The 19,694-nt window shown below is 42.4% G+C and overlaps 1 protein-coding gene across 8 annotated transcripts in view; it reads left to right on the top strand.

Annotated features, from left to right (window-relative positions):
* Nucleotides 1–18,517, top strand: part of Shtn1 (shootin 1) — a 95,717-nt gene extending 77,200 nt beyond the window's left edge. For 2 of the 8 annotated variants that reach the window (XM_047552663.1, XM_047552666.1), the window contains 2 exons: nucleotides 1,590–1,782; nucleotides 16,731–18,515. In XM_047552663.1, the coding sequence (XP_047408619.1) occupies nucleotides 1,590–1,782; nucleotides 16,731–16,953 (416 nt within the window). In that variant the 3' untranslated portion in view covers nucleotides 16,954–18,515. Of the gene's footprint in view, nucleotides 1–1,589; nucleotides 1,783–4,573; nucleotides 5,072–14,118; nucleotides 14,247–16,730 lie in introns of those variants that run through there. The other 6 variants (XM_047552665.1, XM_047552664.1, XM_047552668.1 and 3 more) reach the window with 6 other exon arrangements.
* Nucleotides 18,518–19,694: the final 1,177 nt, after the last annotated feature.

Here is a 19,694-nt window from a genome sequence, read left to right as displayed (position 1 = left end):
GACTGACAACTTGAAGATCAGCCAGTGCCTCCTAGAAAAGCCCTGGGCAGCTTAAGCTTAAGTAATAATAATCTCAAACATCCTGCATGTTTCTTTATTTCTTTTTGTATATAAGAAAAATAAGAGCTCTGGCTCAGCTCGCTACTCTCCCTGCTCTTTATTTGGCTTCAGCTGCAGAACAAGCAGCGGGGATGGTGTGTTCAGAAGCAGATCATGCCTTCCTGCAAGGGCAGGTCGTTTCACGCTGTCCAGTGCTGACGTCATCAGTTGCCCGAAGGCAGAAGAGAGCTGGTCGGCAGCAAGTCCAGGATTCAGTTTCTTATGCATGTTTCCAGGAGCTAGCTCTCTTTGCCCTTCTCTCTTTACTCCCACACCCCCTGCAGCACAAGGCTTAACAGAGCTGGGAGGAAAAGACTTTTTCAATCTGAATATTCAGTAGTGTCACCAACCCGTCTCCCCAAATGGTACAGATAAAATAAGTAAGGACGTCACACACCAGTGCTTTGTGGTCTGGGGCTCTCTCCAGTCCAGAGGGTATGTATCCCAGACAAATTTATAGCAAATTTAAGAGTAACATTCAAGAGCTAAATATTAATGACCAGGATTAGCTAGCACTTCGGACTGTATCCACCAGAAGCTCCCATCTTGGGAGATGATCCAGCATTTCTTATGAATATGGAGACTCCCAAATTATGTCCTCTTCTTAGTGTCATGCCTTTCAAGGTTGTTGTCAAAATTTTAGAAATCATCATTAAGTTTTCATATCTGTGACTTATTTCGTAAATCTCTTTGTTTCAAAAGCATGCCTTCTGAAGTTTCAGGAAAGATATACCAGAAGTTTACTCTAAGAAAAAAACTACTTAGGACACGGTCTTTCTACAGAAAGACAGAAAAAAGCCAGGACAAGGTGTAGTTCGCATGCCCAGGATTTTTAGATTGGTATGCCAGTAATTTCAGTAACAAGTCCTATTGTAGTTGTTCAATCCTGTCCCAAAGAACAGAAAAGTCAAAAAGGTAAACAGGCAAACCCTTTGCCACTTAATTTTCATAATCCTGTGTCTGTATTTTAAGAGGCAATAAATCCACTTACTTCTCATTCACATTAAAATGAAAATGTTCATAAAAGCTGTTTAATGCTCAAGAAGCCTTCATGAGCCTTTTAAAAAGAGCCTTTTGACATCGGTCCATTTTCCGTGTAAAACACAGAGCTGAGTTTTGGGAAGAATTAACTCTTGAGAGGTGAGGTGGTTCAGCAGGGCTGCCAGGAAGCCATACTCTGGGGGCAGAAAAGAGTTTCCGCAATTCCAGGGTCACTAAGGACTCTGGTCTGCGAGGGAACCGAGGCTGGGTTTCGTGGTTTCCCAAAGCTCTGTGCACAATTCCTCAGCGTGTTCCTGGTAAGTCGGAAAGTGGCAGCGCCACCAACACAGAGCTGATTTCCAGGGGGAGCATTTCAGCATGCTCTTAAAATTTTTAACAGACTTGTCCTTTTCACTTCTTGAGGGATTTTCACCTAATCTGTTTTTCAGTACCCTATTAATAAGCATCACACAGAATGATTAAACTTGAGGTATGTGTTTGGTTTTAAGGTCCTACCGGGATATTAGCCACCTCAGAGTCCAAATCCATGCCAGTGTTGGGTTCTGTATCCAGTGTAACAAAAACAGCCTTGACCAAGAAAACTCTGGAGGCAGAATTCAACAGTCCGTCCCCCCTAACACCTGAGCCAGGTGAAGGGCCCCGTAAATTGGAAGGATGCACAAGTTCCAAGGTTACGTTTCAGTAAGTAATGATGCTCTTTACTAAGTAGTATGTAGAAAAATCTGTATGACTAACGTGTGCTTCTTTGGTTTGTTTCTCTTCAGAGAAGTTTTGATTTGGCTAGGCAGTTCTCTTCCTCCTTCCTTTGATGAGCCAACTGTTGCTTCTAAGCTCTTCTCCCACAGCTATCCTTCAGATCCAGAGCAAATACCATGTCTAAAGGGAATTCCTTCCCTAAACCAGTTTGGCAACAGGTTCACAAAGAATTGACCTGGCTGATACTTAATTCCACATCTGGAGACACCTAGACCTTCAAAGTTAAATGCTTAGTTCATCCCTCTTTAATGGTTCCTGAGCAGCCGAAGAAAGTGCTAGATCTTGCAGAGGCCACTTTGGAGCATTCGTTTGTACAACCTTATTTCCCAGTCCTCTGTGAAACATGTGCTTCCGTCCTGCTATATTCCCAGGGATGAAAACGTCCTGTGTAAGGAGTCATGTACGCAGACTGGCTCCAAAGTGACACTTTGTCAGAGAGTTCTTGTGGAAGATCAATTTGTTTGATAACAATGGCAAGCTCTTTTTGAGATTAGTCTACACTTTTGCTTTAGTTCTCTTGCCAGGATGTCAGCTAGTTTGTCAGCTGAAGAAAAGGAAGAGGTGAGGCAAATCAGATCAGCCGAATATTGTAATCGCAGTTAATTAAACCTCTGATTTCCTGTTCTGTCAAGAGAGAAAGAGCCCCTTTTTTTGTAGCTTTAGCTGTCTTAGCTTAAAAGGTGAAACCTGGACAAATGAAGTTGAAATTCAATTTGAATCTATTTTTGCCAACTGGTATTTTCTTCCTCTCTCGCATTTCTCTCATTGGTGCTATTAACTCCCCCCCTCTTTTGGAATGAATGGCCTTCTTGCTGATTTACAGTTTTATCTAATTTCATTGTGTTTAAAAGCACATTTCCTCCTGCAGGCATGCATTTCCTTTCTTTTGACTGGGGTCATTTGCACGGTTCTAACAGAAAGATGATCTATATTCACTCTTCATCTTTCCTATTAAATTTGTTTAACACCTAATTTGACATCAACAATCTGGCTACATTTGAACCAATACCCAGACACAAAAGCAATTTAGCTGAGACAAGTTAGTTTCTGAGAAATGCTTCAGTGTGTGTGTATAGATTTTTTTTTCCTTTACCATTTTACACAGATAATCTTAATCAGAGAATACTGCAACTCCTTCCTCCTTTTGTCTGCCTTTTATTCTCCAAAAGTAAGTGGAAATCACATTTCCAAGAAAGGAAATGAAATAATTGCAGGCCCAAGGTCTGCAAAATGTGCGTCGAATTGACAGTGAAAAGGATCCATGTGTTGACAGACACAGTTGTTAGATGCCATAAAGGCCGGTGTGCAGCTCAATTTATTTCTCATCTTGCTCGTTCAATGACTGCTTAAGGGACACATTTCAATTTAATTTATCCACTTAAAGCGCTAATACAAATACTGTGTGCTGCTGTATTAACTTTTAAACTTTGTAACCTAATGCTTGATTATTCAGTTCTTGACATTCTGTAGCTGAAATAACTACTGCCACCTATTTTCGTATTGACAGGCATTCAGCAAATAAAGGTACCTTTCTGAAAACTCTGTTCCCTAAGTACAGCTAGACCAAAGGAATCAGAGAATTTTGTATATCTGCAGGGCAATTATTCATTTCCCAGACAGGCACTCTTCATTCATCTGTGTTTAGACCTAGCATTCTAATGACTAAAAGTTTAACTTAATGGAGTTACCTGCAAGCTTTAAAAGTAAAAACTTGTGTTATTTGTTAGGATTTCTTGAAACCAGTCTAGCTGCCAGGAATGAGAAGGGTCATTTCCAGGGCTGCTTCTGGCTGGCTCTGCTATAACTAAGATTTATAGGGACAAATTGTCCCGCCTCATGGACTTGAACTGGCAAAGCACTTGGAAGTCAGAACAGCAATTAAAAAACGAAACGTTCCTTTGCTTTTTAAGAGCGACTTTACACCCTAGTGGTTGCACCTTGGTTTAGATCAGTGGCAGCACAACCATGGCATTTCAGGCGTGTGCACCCTCAGCTGTTGATGGGAGTCAGGGTCAAGGGACCCTGCCCGTTACCGTGGCCTCTAGGACATACATCCTTCTCCAATGTGTGTGTGTGCACCTCACCCACCCTTGGTCACTCCTGCTCTGACCCCTGCTGCTCCCGCCTGCTCTCTCTACTGTGGCCAGGTTGCTTTCCCCTCTGGGCCCTTCGCCCTAGCACGCTTTGCCCAGGCCTGCGTGGCTCGCCCCCTGCCCTCCGGCAGTTCTGTGCTCAGCCTCCATCTTCTCAGGCAGCCTCCTGACCACTTGCTTAGCTGCCTCCAAGCTCCAGTTCCCCACCCTCCTCCACTTCCCCACTGGTGGGTGTCATCTGCTGGCACTCTGTACACTGAGCTCTCTTTATCCTTGGCTTTTTCTCTTCCTCCACAGAAGTGTAAGCTCAGTGGACTTTTGGGGACTTTTCAGTTTGTTTCATTCACTAGTGTTTCACAAACACCTGGGGCCGTTCCTGTCTTGCTGTAGGCGCTCAAGTGAATGGGGAGCACATTTTTTAATGTGAATGAAACAGAATATCTGTTAATTAGGATACTCAATTGACCAAACTCTCTCATTATTTAGCAGTTACATATGTACATCAGCTAGATCATAGAGACTTGTTGGTTGGTTGGTTGGTTAGATCATTTGGTTTTTGAAAAGTTTTTTAAGTGCCTAGAAGTTAGTCTTCCATGTCTTTTTCACCTTTCTACTGACCCCAGGTTACCGGAGACCCTGGAATATTCTGTTAAAACAGAGATGAAGCCGTGCCCACTGGATGGTTCGAATAGGGATGTTTGCTAACAAACCAGAAAGTTTTCAAATGTGAAGGTAGAAACAAAGGTGTTTTCAGCATAAGGTCTTCACTTACCCGGAAAATTGAATTAACTCTGCCTACAAAGTTTTTTTCTTTTCAATAAATTACTAAAATCAAATATATATGTTCCACTTGTGAGTAATTCCTATGTATAAACTATAAGTCAGAGACATATTGATATATTTCCTAAGGACCTATGAGAAAGCAAGAGATACTTTTAATAATTAATTACAAGGATTAACTAAAATTAGTGTTCTTGTCACCAGTACAAGCAAAGTAAGGTCTGGGTGTTTTTGTTTTTGTTTTGTTTTGTTTTGTTTTTTAACAAGAAGATAAAAGATAATCAGGACTTGGAAACCTATTTTTTCTGCTTCTATTTTAATAATAGCTTTTAAAATATCGTGTCCTTTTATTTCCAATAAGTATGTATTACCTAGTCATGATGTCTTAAATCTCATGGTGAATTTAAATTTCATTAACGCTAATTGGCTGTAATGCAAATGGGATTTATGCTTGCAGCTCCTTTTATGTTTGGAAAGGTGAGGAGTCATCCCGGCAAATGAACAGGATTTGTGCTCTTTTCCCTGATAATGTTAAAGTCTGATAATCCAGTAATGTTAAAATGTAGTAAAATTCTTTGATTCAAGCTAGTCAGTGGGTGAGATAGTCTAAAAGAGGGGAAGTCCAAAATTACAGACTTTTTAAAAAAAACTATCTTTGGGGGACTGGGGAACTCAGTGGCAGAGCGCTTGCCTAGCATGCTGGGTTTGATCCCCAGCATGGCAAAAAGAAAAGAAGGTATCTTATTACTTTCAGGCAGCTGCAATACCTGAAAATAGGCTGTCCAAGTGTTGCAGAGTCAGGAAAACAAGAATGGTTGTGTCTTTGTTCACAAAAGCCAGGGGAGAGGGGGACTCAACAAGGAAACAATATGCTCAGTTTTCTAAACCTGGCCTTTTCCACATCTGCTCAGGGTGGCTAGGAGCGTCCCCTTGCTCCCAGAATTTGAACTCTATCATTATATCAGATAGTCCAGGGTTCAGATCTCACATCTGCTGTTCACTGTCTTGACCTTGCCAAGTTGCTGAATCTATGACTCAGTTTTTCTTATATAAATTGGGTTCGTTAACCTCTGCCCTGCATGGTTGTCATTTAAGTTAGATAATATATGAAAAGCGTTTCGGTTCATTCCTATCTTAGAATTATAATGCTGGGATAATGGATTGCCAAAGACAAGAGTTAGAGCTGAAAGCTAAGATACTGAGTACTTGATAACTGTGGGCCAGGTGACCTTGGAGAGGTCTTAGTGTGTGGATGTGGTACTGTGGATGGAACCCAGGGACTTCAGTATGCCAGGCAAGGGCTCTACTGCTCTGCCACTTCCAAAGCCGTGGATGTCATTTACACCTTGTTTTCCTTTTGCTGTGTTCCTTTTGAGCTAAAACTGAGCAATAGAGCAGGCACTCTTTTGAGTCCCTTTCAGTCCCCCCAAATTCCTAACAAATATGGTTGCTTGGTAGAAATGTTCAGCTAGAAACAAGATGTTAAGTACATATTTTCTATCTACAACCTGTACTTTAATACTTTATAAACTTACTGTAAAACACACATAAACACAGAAATGTAAAATAATGAATATTTAAAATAAATTATCAGCACTCACAAGTCCTATTCAAGTTACTGTTTGGGTTAGAAACTCCTGGTCTCAGGAAATTGGAAATTTTTTTCTATTTTGGAGTCGAAAAAGTAATGAGGAACTGGGGCTGGGGCTCAGTGGTAGAGCGCTTGCCTAGCGTGCAGGAGGCACTGGATTCAATTCTCAGCACCACGTATAAATAGACAAAATAAAGGTCCATTGACAATTAAAAAAATTTTTTTTCTAAAAAAGATGAGAAGGAAAGACTGCTTCAGAGCTGCTCTCATGGTCCTATATGAGACTTAGTTAAGTACTTATTTGCATCAAAAAATGATATGCCCCATTTTAATCACCACTGAATATTCAGCATGTTTCCACATGACTTTGGCTTTTGGAAGTAGATTTAGTTTAGGGGAGTAGCCATGGATTTGCCACCATTGCCGGCGTGTGTGTGTTTTATTGTGACACAGAGACTTGATACAACTCCCAACCACACAGAGTGCCATGAAGCACAGTCAGGCTGATGCTGGCACTAGGTGGCCTTCCTTCTTTCACTCAGGTTGCTTGGTCCCCATGCATGCTGGGGCATTTGACTGATGGGTAAGGAGAAGATCAGTATTTCAGAAACAGAAGCATAGGTTGAACAATAAGAAAACCCAGTAGACTTAGACGTCCATTTTAATCCTATGCAAGATCCTGAAACTCTGTTATCAACAGAATGTATAAGTTGCTGATTGATGTAGTTGCAATAAATTAGAAAAATATTGGGGGAAAGTCTACAGCATTTGAGCTAGAAGTTAATATTTTCTCCTTGCGCATCAATGTATATTCATAGTAAAATAATATACATCCAAGAGGAAACGTGCTGAATTTGTAGCAGGTAGGAGGTTTTTGTTGATCACAGACAGAGGCTATGGACCATAAAACAGGCTTCTAGTTTGGAAATTTGGGATTTTGGAATTTGCTTCTGTGATGGTTTGTTTTTTGTCACTGTGTTGCACTAAAATTTATTAAGCCAGGCATTTTTATGTGTTATTTTAATTTTCCCAAACACAGATTAGATGTTATCCCCATGTTACAAATGAGAAAACTGAGGCTCTGGGATAAACAGCTTGCACGGAATCATACTCTTAATTGATAGTTGGGTCAGATTACGTGTGAACCTTTTTTTATTCTGTCTCCAGAGTCCATGCTTTTTGAACTGTAGCATTCTGTGTATTAAGAGCTTAAGGAAGGGGAGAGGAGAGAATGATCAAAAGGTTTCTTCCAACGGAAGCAGCGATTCTGCAGTTACATCACTCCCTTGGCTCTCTAACACATCCTGCCCTCTGCCCTCCACACACATGGGTAGTGTCCTCTCCTCCTTTTCTGCCTTTCCTCCTAAGGCTGGTATAAGCAATGAAAAGGTCACCCTTCAAAACTAAGATTTCTGAAAAGGAGAGCCAGTCTAAATTAGCAAACAGTTTTGACAAATAATTGGGAAGAGATCATTTTAACATTTTTCATGCCAAATACCCAATAAAGAGGCATGCTTCAAAACGAACTTAGGACATTAGCCTAAGCTACTTTAGTCCTCAGTATATGTTTCATTTAAACTTTTTTTTTTTTTTATTGGATGTTTCAAACATGTCGTAAGAGTAGTTTCTTCCCTGAAGTCACATACTTTGAAAATGCCTGGCTCTAATCATTGGATTAGAAGGGTGCTTTACTAATGACAACCCAACATGACAACATAAAGGTGAATCACTATCTTTGAATCTTCTCATTCTAAAAACATACACGCTAAAGCCTCACATAAATTTGATCATTGTATCCACTTTGCACTGTACCCTTTGAGAGAGCAGCATGCTTGTTCCTGTTACTGAGTCCTTCAAGTTTGTGCTTAACTGTCCTTTGGCCTTTGGTTTGAGGACACCGTTGTCACCAAGAGAGGTAGGACAAAAGGACCTGCAGTAGGGAAAGAGCTACACCAATCTTAGTGGCTTCTGCCTCGTGGCCGGCCAGAGCTTGGGGGTTTTGTGTTGTTGCCGTCTTGCTTTTTTGTCCCTGAAACTATCATCTGGACGTGGCCTCGCTCATCTCAGTTGAGCTTTGTCCTCCGTATCCACATTTCCCACTAATGACTCCTAGCGGTTATAGCTAAACAAGGCGGTCAGCCTCAAGATGGTTCCAAAGGGAGAGCCCGTGTCCAGGGAGCCAGGTTCCACGGTCCCAGTGTGCCCTGAGTGTTCCCAACCCTGTTCTCTCCTCCTCGTCATTCTCACAGGTCCTCTTGAGGCACAGTTGCCAGAGGCTCTTCCAGTTAAAACTTCCCTAATTTACCACCGTCCCTTCTGCCCAGGTCCTCCCAAACTGTAGGCTTCATCACCAAGTGCTTTTCAATTTCCTTTCAAACTACCAGGCAGTTAGCTTGCTTTTTTGTTTGAGGGGGTCAAAAGAGGTCACATTCGACCCTAGGATAATTTAAAAAAACAAAAAACCCATGTAGCAATTAGAGGACTTCAATTTCCATAGAAAAATGTCCCATTTCCAGTGAAACCATTTTTATTTTAATTCGCCTTTAATTTCTATATCTATGGTATCTCTAAATACATGTGACTTTTGGCCCCACTCAAATTTATTTTTGTAAGAGTTCATCTTGTTTGGGCCATTAACTGAATACCAAAGCATAGCCTATAAAAGAGAAATTTTAGATGTCTCATGGTTGGTATGACCAGTCAAACATTTCCATGAAAGAAAAAAAAATCTAATTGCCTTTCAGGTTTTTAATTAAAAGTAGGATTGATTTTATCATGGTTTGACCTCTACCTGGCCCTTCAGTCTTATTCATTCTTTCCAGTGTGAAACTAATACAGAAAAATGAACTGAGAAAGTCCTGTTTTTAATAATTGGAGTTAGAGAAGCTGAGCTTTTGAAAGATACCAGCAAATAGAAATTGAGAGTCTTAATTTTCTTTTAGGGAAACTTGGCATAAAATTATTTTCTCCAGAGTTGGTCCTAGCTGAAAATTAATTTCGTCAGCCATATAACCATTTTTAAAGAGAAGTTCGGGTCCCCAGTTCAGATGGAGACCAAGGAAGTTCTTTTAGCCTCGTGGTGGAAGGATCGGTTTTCCTCCTCTTACTCCCCACCCCTCCATTTGCTCATCACTTCCTCTCTCCTTCTGTCCTGCGTGTGTGTCCGTCCACGTGTGGGTCCCCCGCATGGCAGGAAACGGGGAGGCACCTTCCCGGCACTTAGTAAACATTTATTTCCTCGAAGGGACTTCCAGCCAGCAGAATGAGCCACATGGACTTTGCTGCTTAATCTGATGCTCTTACACAATTAAAGGATTTGCTGTGCTCTCGGCTGTAATCTCAGCACTGCTGAATTGTGTACCGACGCTGCGGGAAGCAGCCCTGTTCCGCAGAGCGCCACCACAATGGTTCTCCATGTGGCCTGTACATGGACAATTAAGTTTTAACAACAAAATTAGCAGAACAACTGGATGTTCTGGAAGTTGAGATCCCCTCACTTAGTCTTTTCTTCCTCCCCCACAAGGAGCTACCCTGGGGCTGCCGGAAAGACCTGCAGCCGGTATTGTCTTCCACATGTTCTGAGGGGCCGTGTAGACAGCAGCTCCTTCCAGATTAGCTGTTGAGGATGGATTACAGCTATGTGCAAGTGGCTGGTAAAATGCAGCCGAGTGAATCTGGACGCTCCTCTTGCCCTGCTGCTGAGTAGCCCCGTTCTCCCCGAGAACCAACTGCCTTCTGACGTTTGCTTTCAGTCACAAGCCCCTCGGATTTCACAAGACTTTGTATAAAATGTATCATTTCTGAAGATTGCTTTTAGTACTTTTTAGTTTTTTTAAACCATTTTTCAGTAGTCTGCAGCGTTGTTTCTTTTGATTTGCACATGGTGAAGCCCTCTTTAAAAAATTCATTCAAATAGAAGTAGCTGACTAAAGCAACAGAAATTTCAGATTGCGCATAAACTGACCTAACATTAGAAGCTGACCAACACGTTTCATTTGGAAAATACTTGATCATTTCACATAACTACATGAAAAGTGGCAAACTGAGTTTTTGTGACTTCCCTATTTTCTTTCTTTTTTTTTTTTTTTTTTTTTTTGGTACCATGGATTGAACTCTGGCCCTCAACCACTGAGCCAAATCCCAGCTCTACTTTGTATTTTATTTAGAGACAGTCTCACTGAGTTGCTTTGTGCCTCACTTTTCCTGATCTTTTGCCTCAGCCTCCCAAGCCACTGGGATTAGAGGCATGACCGTGCCTGGTGTGATTTCCCATCTTAAAAGAGAATTTTACTATATAATATAGTAAATTGAAAGAAAAAACTTATAATTTTTTAAAAAAATAGTCTTGAAAATACAAGCAATTTGTGTGTGTGTGTGTGTGTGTGTGTGTGTGGCACGCGCCTGACAGCTATTTTAGGGAGCCAGTATCACATGTGGTGAATTTATGGAAGACTTTGTTTTTTTAACATATGTCTTGTAAATAATAATCAGCCTTTATTTATTTATTTATTTATTTATCTACCTATTTATTTAATTTATTTTGTGGCATTGGGGAATAGACCAGGGTCCTGCACACTGGGCAAGCACTCTACCACTAGGCTACATGCCTAGACCAACACTGAGCTTTTAGTATCTTGGATCTGAAAGTATTTTTCATGTTGACTTAAAAATGTGCAGAATTACAGAAAGGTACAGAAGTAGCCTCTGAAAAGTATCCAAGTGTTCCATAACCTTCGCTGAGCTAAAACCAGTCACTTGCCTCATCACCAGAGTTGCTTTTGCTGTTAAGGACCGTCCAGTTTAGGAATCTATGGTTGTCTGCAGTTCACCTTCCACTAGCGGAAGAGAAGAACAGGTTCAGGCTTTGTAGTGTGCCCGTGCCCTGGGTCTGAGCCCTGTGCTGCGCTGCCTGTGTGGCAGTTTAGAACTAAAGGAAATATTTCTGAGCTGTGGACACAGGGGGGTCCTTGCCCAGCCACTGTTACCTGTGTTCAAGAGGAACTCTTGTTAATCTTGAGGGCAAATCCTTTTTAGAAACTGTTATCAGATTTATAAACAGTCATATTCTGTTAAACAACGTTATTTTTTATAAACAAAAATGAAATCTATTTCCCCTGCAAATAGAAATAGACCTCAATTGAAAATGTAATCTATTTCTTCAGCTAAAAAAGATTTTAAAAGTACACAAAGTCAAAGAAACTGAGTGCTGTCTGCCTCCTTTGTAAGTACTAGAACTGATAGAAAGTTTCACCTTTATGTTTGAAACTTTTTATTTTGTAAAGTTTTAGACAGGTATGGGAAAAGCTCTAAAAAAAAAAAAAACTCAAAATAGAGTTTCAGGAAGAAACAAAAACTATCTCTGCTGTAATGCCACTTCTGTTCCCTTCTGTCACTGTAAAGGGCTTTTTTTTTTTTTTTTTTTTAAGTTATTTTTACACCAAGGAAAATAGAAAGCTGACTTCCTCTTTGGAGTTTTCCCAGGAAACTACTTTACAAAGACAAATTTAAATCTTTCCGTTTTCTGTCCTTGAAGGTGGTAAATATGATTGCGGTTTTATCCATTTTTATTGAAAACGAAACAGAGTTCAGACCGTCCGACTGTGCGTCATTTGTTGGATGCCTGCCACAGACTAATGCAGACGTCCCACTGGGAGCCCAGAGAAGAGCTATACTTTGATTCACCAGATTGTGTTAAATAGTCCAGCTGTTGCGATTTGAAAGATAGTTACCTCAGAAGTGAAATAGAAATGAACTTGGCATTTATGCCTCAAACCATTTTTATACTGTTTGGCAATCAGCTTTTCAGAGGTAGCATTTTATAAAATAACTCTCACCGCTTAAAAGTTTCATTCACTGTAATGTTCAAAATGTCCCACCTTTATATTATCAGTAAAATTAAGCTTGAGTGATATGCAGAATTTGCATGAAATAAGCATTTCCCCCTTCATTTCATGAGCTTTGATTGTATTCAATTGAGCTCAGAACCATGTCGATTAGGGCTCTTTTGGGCATTAGTTAATTTGAATTGCAGTCGAAATGTTAGCTCGAATGTTGTTGAATATAATTGGAACGGGGAAAGTTGATTTTGAAAGGAATTTCATTGAATGCAAACAATGATGTGCTTTTTAAAAATTAGAATGCTGCGCTTTCCTCCCTTGTGACAGTCTGAGAAATCACGGAATCCTTTTATCAAGTGCAGCTCTGGCGGAACCGTTTGCAGTTGTTCTGATTCTTCTGGTACCGGTACACTTTGGAGTCAGGTCTTTCCTTTTACCAGCAAGGGGCCCCGCTTGCCGAAGCCCCACATTCTGACTCTCCTGCAGCTGGGAACAGCAGCTGCTCTCTAAAAGGGCACCCACGTTGTACTTGGGCACTAGGCTTTGTAGAGTGGCGTAGATTGGTATATTGTGTCCTCGCTTTTATTTTGCTTGTGGGTTTTTGTTTTTGTCTCAGAATCACCTTTGAGCACATGGTCCAAAATGACTCATGAAAAATAATCCATTTGAATGGACCATAAATGACTGCCAGTAAGTTGTAGCAAGAAAAAAAATATTGGCCAGGAAATCAGGATTCCAGAGTTTTTGTCCTTTACCTACTCTTAACAAGTGTGTGCTGTTGGGCAAATCATTTCACCTCACTCTTCTAGAGTCTTCACCCGACAAGCAATGGACTTAGTCTGGCTCACATCAGTGGTCCCTTCTAGCCAGAACATCCCAGGGTGGAAGTCTGACTTCCTGCCACCAATAACATTTAAGTTTTACTTGTAGACTTTGCTACATACGGGAGGAGGGCTGTTGTTACCACTTTTTATAAGTACTGACTTGTCATTGACTTATTGGCGCTCCGTGTCTTCAGTTGCTGTGTTAAAGTAAAAATGGAAAAGAATAATAGTCAAGCACAGTTCCTGTTGGATTGTTGCAGTTGTGCTTCCAGGATTTTGATTTGGGCGAGGAACTTCAGACTTGGCCCTCCAGAACCTGCCACTGTGGCTGCCCTGACAAGAGCCTGGGTTGGGTTCTCTGCCCACCCCCATAGGGTGGGAAAGAATAGAATGAGGCACAGGAAAGCCCCTCATTCCAGAAGGAACCTTGGGCAGCTCCCCAGGGAAACAAGGAATGGGCCTAATGATATCTAACCAGGGGGAGTCCAAACTACAGAGGAAAAAAACATCCAAACAAACTAAGGGATAGCTCGAAGGGATGGACTGTTCAGTTATGGCTCTGAAAGAGCAGGTGTAAATGGGAGTCTGGAAGGAAGTAAATCCATAAACATGCCAGAATTAGTTTGTGGTATTCATGCCCTGGTTCTCGGAGAAGGTGCCTTTGGGGAACAGCATGGTGCTGTGGACGAGGCGGGAGCGGGGACAGTGCCCGACGCTTGCACTGACTCTGCCGCTGATGAGCTGTGTGGTGCTAGGCCAGCTCTTCCCCGCCACTGCACCCGTCATCATCTTCACCTGCAGGGCAGATCAGACTGCAGGGCTGCCCTGGTCCCTTCCTGCCGTAACCCACTGGGGTTCCGAGGCAGTGGTCATTAGCCTCGAGAAACCACTTTTTCTGCTTCAGTGAAGATTCAGAGAAATGGCCCACCGTGCCTCGTTCAGTGACAGTTAACAGAGGGGTTCTCAGACTGGCCCACAAGTGACTTAAGAGGTTAACTTGCAGTTGTGAAGGTCACTTCAGGACAGATGAACAGTTCTTTGGACTGAGGCGATTCCAGGACAGTTGCAGCCTGACAGCACAAGGTTTCCGAGTTTTCAGTTCAATCAACCTTTTTTTGTTTTGTTTTGTTTTGCTGTTGTGGAGACCTGAGAGCACTTCCTGCAGTGTTTATGCCCCAGCTGCTGATGACAGCTTTTTCTAGAACAGTTCACCTGCAGATACACAGGGGCATGAAAACCTCCATGTTCTACAGAAGTGATGAAGGTTGGTATGGGTTCATGGAAGTGGCTCACCCAGAATGCCAAATGAGACGAATACCTCCTTTGCATGCTTCCAGTGGACCGGCTGGCTTTCGTAGCAGAGGTCTCAGACTTAACCTGGTGGAGTCAGACCAGACTTGACCTGCAGACTTCATTGTGGCTTTCCTGGAAACCCAAGCTAGGCCGCAGCTTCGCTTCCTAGAATTCCCTTACCCCTTTGTTTCCAGAGTTGACCAGAAGAGAAATTTGCATGAGATTTAGATGGTAGAAGTGACGTTTTAATCCTTAAAGCAAACGTTTTTAACCTTATGAAGGTGTGGGTGGGGAAGGCTCTGTTGGAGCTCATGCACGGTGTCATCGATGTGCTAACATATCTAATTGGCATGTGGCAGTGCCTGGCCTTTGGTTTCTCTAGCTCTACCCACTTCCTCCTCAGCTCCTCCACATCCTGGGACCAGGTGCATGTGCAAGGGTTCCAGCTTACCCTGCAGGTGTGTGCATCATCAGGATCCGTGCTTGTAGGTGACAGATGCATCTCTAGTTTGTCCTCAGTCTCTGCTACTTTACAGCCGTCCCCCCAGCCCTGGCCCCCAGTTGCCAGAACGGCTGAATTCAGGGCCTACATTGGATGCAGAGGCAGAAACTCCCATAGACTGTCTGCTAGTGCTCCCCATGGCCTGAGGTCTAATTCCTGTGATAGTCTTCACATCACTTAGTGGTTCTGCTTCTCTCAGCATTTAGATGTTGTCTGGGTCAGAGAAAGTCAAAACAGGTACCAGAGGGGAGCCTACATCCCATACTGATCCCCAGAGGGTAGTAGCAGATGTCTCAGGAAGTGGTTCATTGACCAAAGTAGGTGTCATGATGGTTTCTAGAAAGTTGAAGAATCTGTCCCTTGCAGCACAGCCTGTCCTCTCAGGTTCCTGATGATCTCTTTGATCTCACCACCCCCAAGGAGGACAGAGTTATATGTTAGTCACCTATCATGATGGCCAAGTCACATAGTTAATAGAATCTGGTGACCAGAGAGAATGATTTCCAAGCATTTGATAAAAATGTGGGCCTTAGGTTTCAGTGTTTGTGCCTGTGAATGGCATTGTGCAGACCACTTTCTCTGGTAGTGGATCATTTTTTATGTTGTTTTTGTTGTATAGGAGAGACCTCCAAGCCCACTCACACTAGAGTCACGGTCTCTCCCCATTCATTCTGCGTCTTTGCTGGCTTGTTAGTATTTGCGCATTCAGTTATTCCAAAAAAGATCTGTGCTAGGTGCTGGGGATAGCTTTCTGAACAAAACTGAACACCCCCACCTCGTGGATGCTTGTATGCTATTGGAAGAGACAGACATGAAACACCTAATTAACTCTGGTAAGTCCACCAAGGAAGAATGTCTGCCGGAAGATCCCACCCATTCAAGAGGCCAGAATAGGGGGATCCAGCTCCTGGAGAGGGACTGGCAGAATGACAGGCAGGTGCTGGCCAGCAGCTCCCCAGCACAGGTCAGGCAGGACAGCGGTGTGTAGGCTAACAGCTAACCCTCCGTTCTCTGGGACAAAATGACTTACTCCTGGAACTGTCCAGGAGGACCAGACCAGTGTAGAGAGCCCGGGCTCCACCACTAGCTGCCACCACTGATAGGCTCAGTGCAGCCCAGTACCTCCCTCCCATGGGGGTGCAGACCAGAGCTTCTGAGGATGGGTGCCAGCCGCCTGGTTTTCTGACATGTAGCAAGAGAAAACATGTCAGGGACACCTTGTTCCCACAAGGAAACACCCATCCAGCTCAAGAAGCAATAGTTTCTTGCATCAGAAGAGAGGTGGCTTCTGTGGAAAAATCAACTGTCTTGAAAAATTCAGTTAGAAGTTCCTCAAGGAGCTAAGTCTTCCTGTTTTGAGAAGTTTATGGTAACTTAGCATTTGAGCCTGTTTCCTGACTCTCTCATTTATCCCCTGCCCCCCTGAGGTCAGGTTTGTCCTTATTGGTAACGGCTGCAGCTGGCATGCCTCACCTGCCCACCAGTGGCGGGGGTGCCTCACCTCTTCAGGCAGGCTTCTCCAAGCTAATCTGCAGCCAGCTGCACCCAGGTGCCAGAGGGAGGGAAGGGGGCAGACTGGCTCCTTCCCGCGAGGCAGGGCGGCAGGGCAGGTGTCTGGGCAGCAGGCCTTGGGGGAATGCCCAAGGGATCCCTAAGCGCTTCACTTCCTGAGAAGAGCAAGCAGTTAAGCAGGTAGGTGCATTTGGCTTTTTAACACTCCTGTAGTTAATTGCTCTGACTCTGCCTTCCTCCTCCTGGCCTTGTGCTCCTAATATGTAATCTGAGAGCTTTGTTCTTATTTTTTTTAATGGCTGTCTTCTCAGAGACTGCTATATGCATGTTGATTAGACTTAAAACGTTTTCGTTTGTTGTCGATAGTCTGAATTCAGAAATATGGAAGACAAATATTTTCTCTCTGCTTTTTATGTTTCCATTTAACTCTTCATCCCATAGGCCTCCCAGTAATGTTGGATACAGGAGAAAATACATTGGCAGTGAAAAACAAGAGGAACCAGTTGTAGTTTTAGATCCTGTTTCCGCACATGAACCCCAAACCAAAGACCAGGTTGCTGAAAAAGATCCAACTCAGTGCAAGGAGGAGGAAGGCGAAACCGAACCAGAATTCAAAGAAGACAGCATTGAAACCACGAGAGAGGCGGACAGTTCCAGCTGCTGATCCGCAGACCAGAAGGCTGGCTGCTGGGAAGTCCTTTTCAATAAGCACATGACTCGTCTTGGTGTGTTGTCAAGGGCTATAGACACTTTTCTCTGGTCACTGTCCTCAATCTATCTTTTCTGGTGTCACTTTTGTAAGTAGCAACTATAAGCATAAGCGAGCCGTTTAGCAAAATACACACTCTAAGTAGTTTTCGTTTTTTGATCTTTATAGGGATAAGGTATTTCCTAGTTACTGTATGTATTAAGTATGACTTCTTTTAGAAGGTTACAGAAGATTCAGATGTGGATATCTTTTTAGGAAATGTGCATACCACTCATCAATTTTAGTAAGGCTGAAAGTTCAAGGTGCTTGTAAGTAATTGGGTAAACAGAACTGACCAACTCCACATTATCTAAAAAGCCCCCAGAGAAGCTTATGTTTAGGGTCTGGTCCTCTCTTGATGGAGAAACTGCAGTAACTTGGAAGTGGTTGGGTGCTGTGGCATACAAGTTATATTCAAGGGTAGACGCAGAAAAACTTCAAACTCAGGAGCTGGTCAAACTAGTAGTCCCGTAGGTCAGTGTTAACTGTTGTTTACTGTTGGATGGTAACTGTTGCCTGGTGCCTCCAGGGACTTCAGTGGGAATGTTCTGGTTGCCTGAATACAGAATGGAGGGGCAAGTCTAAACCTCGAATTTCACAGTAATATCTCGGTAAACCATGTTTTCTGTCCCATGAGTTAATTGTGTTTTCCCATATACTAATGTGGCACAAGTACCATATTTTATCACAGTTCTTATGTACAGTGAAGATAAGTGACAAGCACACATTTTTCTTGCTTCACTGCTGTTCTACATTACACACGTTTATTTTTTTTTTCCCTCAAAGAAATTAAGTGGTAGTCTCTAAAAATACAATGTTTGAGACTACCACAGTGAATAAATAGAAATGTAATCAGGGATTTTTTTTAAAAAACTTATGCAGCTTTTCAAAGTTGATTGTTTCAAAATTGGTGTTTATTTAAAATAAGTGGTAATGTACTTGAATGCACTTTTTTATGACAATGATTCAGTAATGGTAATTTTACTATTAAAGAAAGTGAAAGGTTTAGTTTTGTTAGCATGACTCAGCATGTAGCTGTCAGGTGTTTCTCACCTAAGGGCAGGAGAAAATGATAGTAATAATTGCAGTAGTCGTATTGTATTTTTGCACGTGTGCTTGAGCATAGCCTTGGAGAGGTGGGAGGCAGTGAATGCACTTCCTCCAAGCGGAGACGATTATCTTCCTGTAGGTTCTTATGCTCCACTCCTTCCATGTTCTTCCAGTGATGATTTTCCGGTTTCCTATCAGTTTACTCGTGGGGAATTAAAATGTAATGTTTTTTCAACTGTATATTTCCCTAACTGAATAATACTGCTATATGATATGCTAACTACAAACTGATTAATTCGCTTAGATGAGTTCTGTTATGCTGTGATTTGAACTCTCCTCATCACAAAGTATTAAAAGAAAGAAAAAAAAAAAAGCACCAACAGTTTCCATTAAGGTTCAGTTGTGGTTATTGACTTTTTTTTTTTTCCGTTTTTGATTTTGCTTTTGTTTTGGTGGTGCTGGGGTCTAAACCCAGAGCTTTGCATGTGCTACCTCTAAGCTACATTCCCAGCCCCCACACTGAGCCAGTCTTGACATTCTTTAATAGAAAATTTGTATGAGTTGATGAGTTCAGTAATTTTTTAATGATCCCTAGGGTGGATTCCATTGAGCAGCTCTTGTCTGCCGGTGTGTCTTACGTACAGGTGGGAATGTGGACATATTTTATCACTCACATCAGCTGAATAGCATTGTTATAAAGACGCCCTTGTTTCCAGCAGAAATGGTTCCTCTCTGGTGAGACGTGCCAGCTGGGCCAGGCTGCAGTCAGCATGGTATTTTCTGTGTTCTCTTTCCAAGCTGCCAACTTTACTTCCCCATGACCCTGGGGTACCTTAGGTTAGTGTGATAGCTACCTTTTTTTTTTTTTTTTTTTTTTTTTTTTGTGGTGCTGGGATGGAACCCAGGGCCTTGTGCTTGCAAGGCAAGCACTGTACCAACTGAGCTATCTCCCCAGCCCCAGTTAGTGTGATATAAAGATATTTGATGGAGGTCATTGACTCACCTTTTTCCTACAATTTTTCCTTTTTCACCTCAGTTTTTTTTTGTTGTTGTTTGTTTGTTTGTTTTGTACCAGGGATTGAACTCAGGGGCACTCAGCCACTGAGCCACACTCTCAGCCCTATTTTGAATTTTATTTAGAGATAGAGTCTCACTGAGTCGCTTAGCACTTCACTGTTGGTGAGGCTGGCACTGAACTCATGATCCTCTTGCCTCAGCTTCCCCGAGCCACTGGGATTACAGGCATGTGCCACCGTGCCCACCTTTACCTTGGTTTTGAGGTTTTGCCCCTGCTGGGGCTGACAGTCAACAAAGCAGTTGGTCCCAGATAGGAAGAAACCAGTGCTTGTGTTCAAGGTATATTCTTGGCTATTTGCACCCAAAACTTATACCACTTTAAAATTGGGATGGGGCTGGGGTTGTGGCTTAGTGGCAGAATACTTGCCTACCTAGCACGTGTGAGGCACTGGATTCGATTCTTAGCACCACATATAAATACATGAATAAAATAAAGGTCCATCGACAACTAAAAAATTTTTTTTAAAAATTGGGAGGAACCGCATGTTTTTGTTTTCTCTAAAAAGTTATTTATTTGTTCTTCCTTCTCT

This window comes from Sciurus carolinensis, chromosome 5, assembly GCF_902686445.1.
Source record: "Sciurus carolinensis chromosome 5, mSciCar1.2, whole genome shotgun sequence".
NCBI classification, from domain to species: Eukaryota; Metazoa; Chordata; class Mammalia; order Rodentia; family Sciuridae; genus Sciurus; species Sciurus carolinensis.
This window is presented reverse-complemented; position numbering and strand designations above follow the sequence as displayed.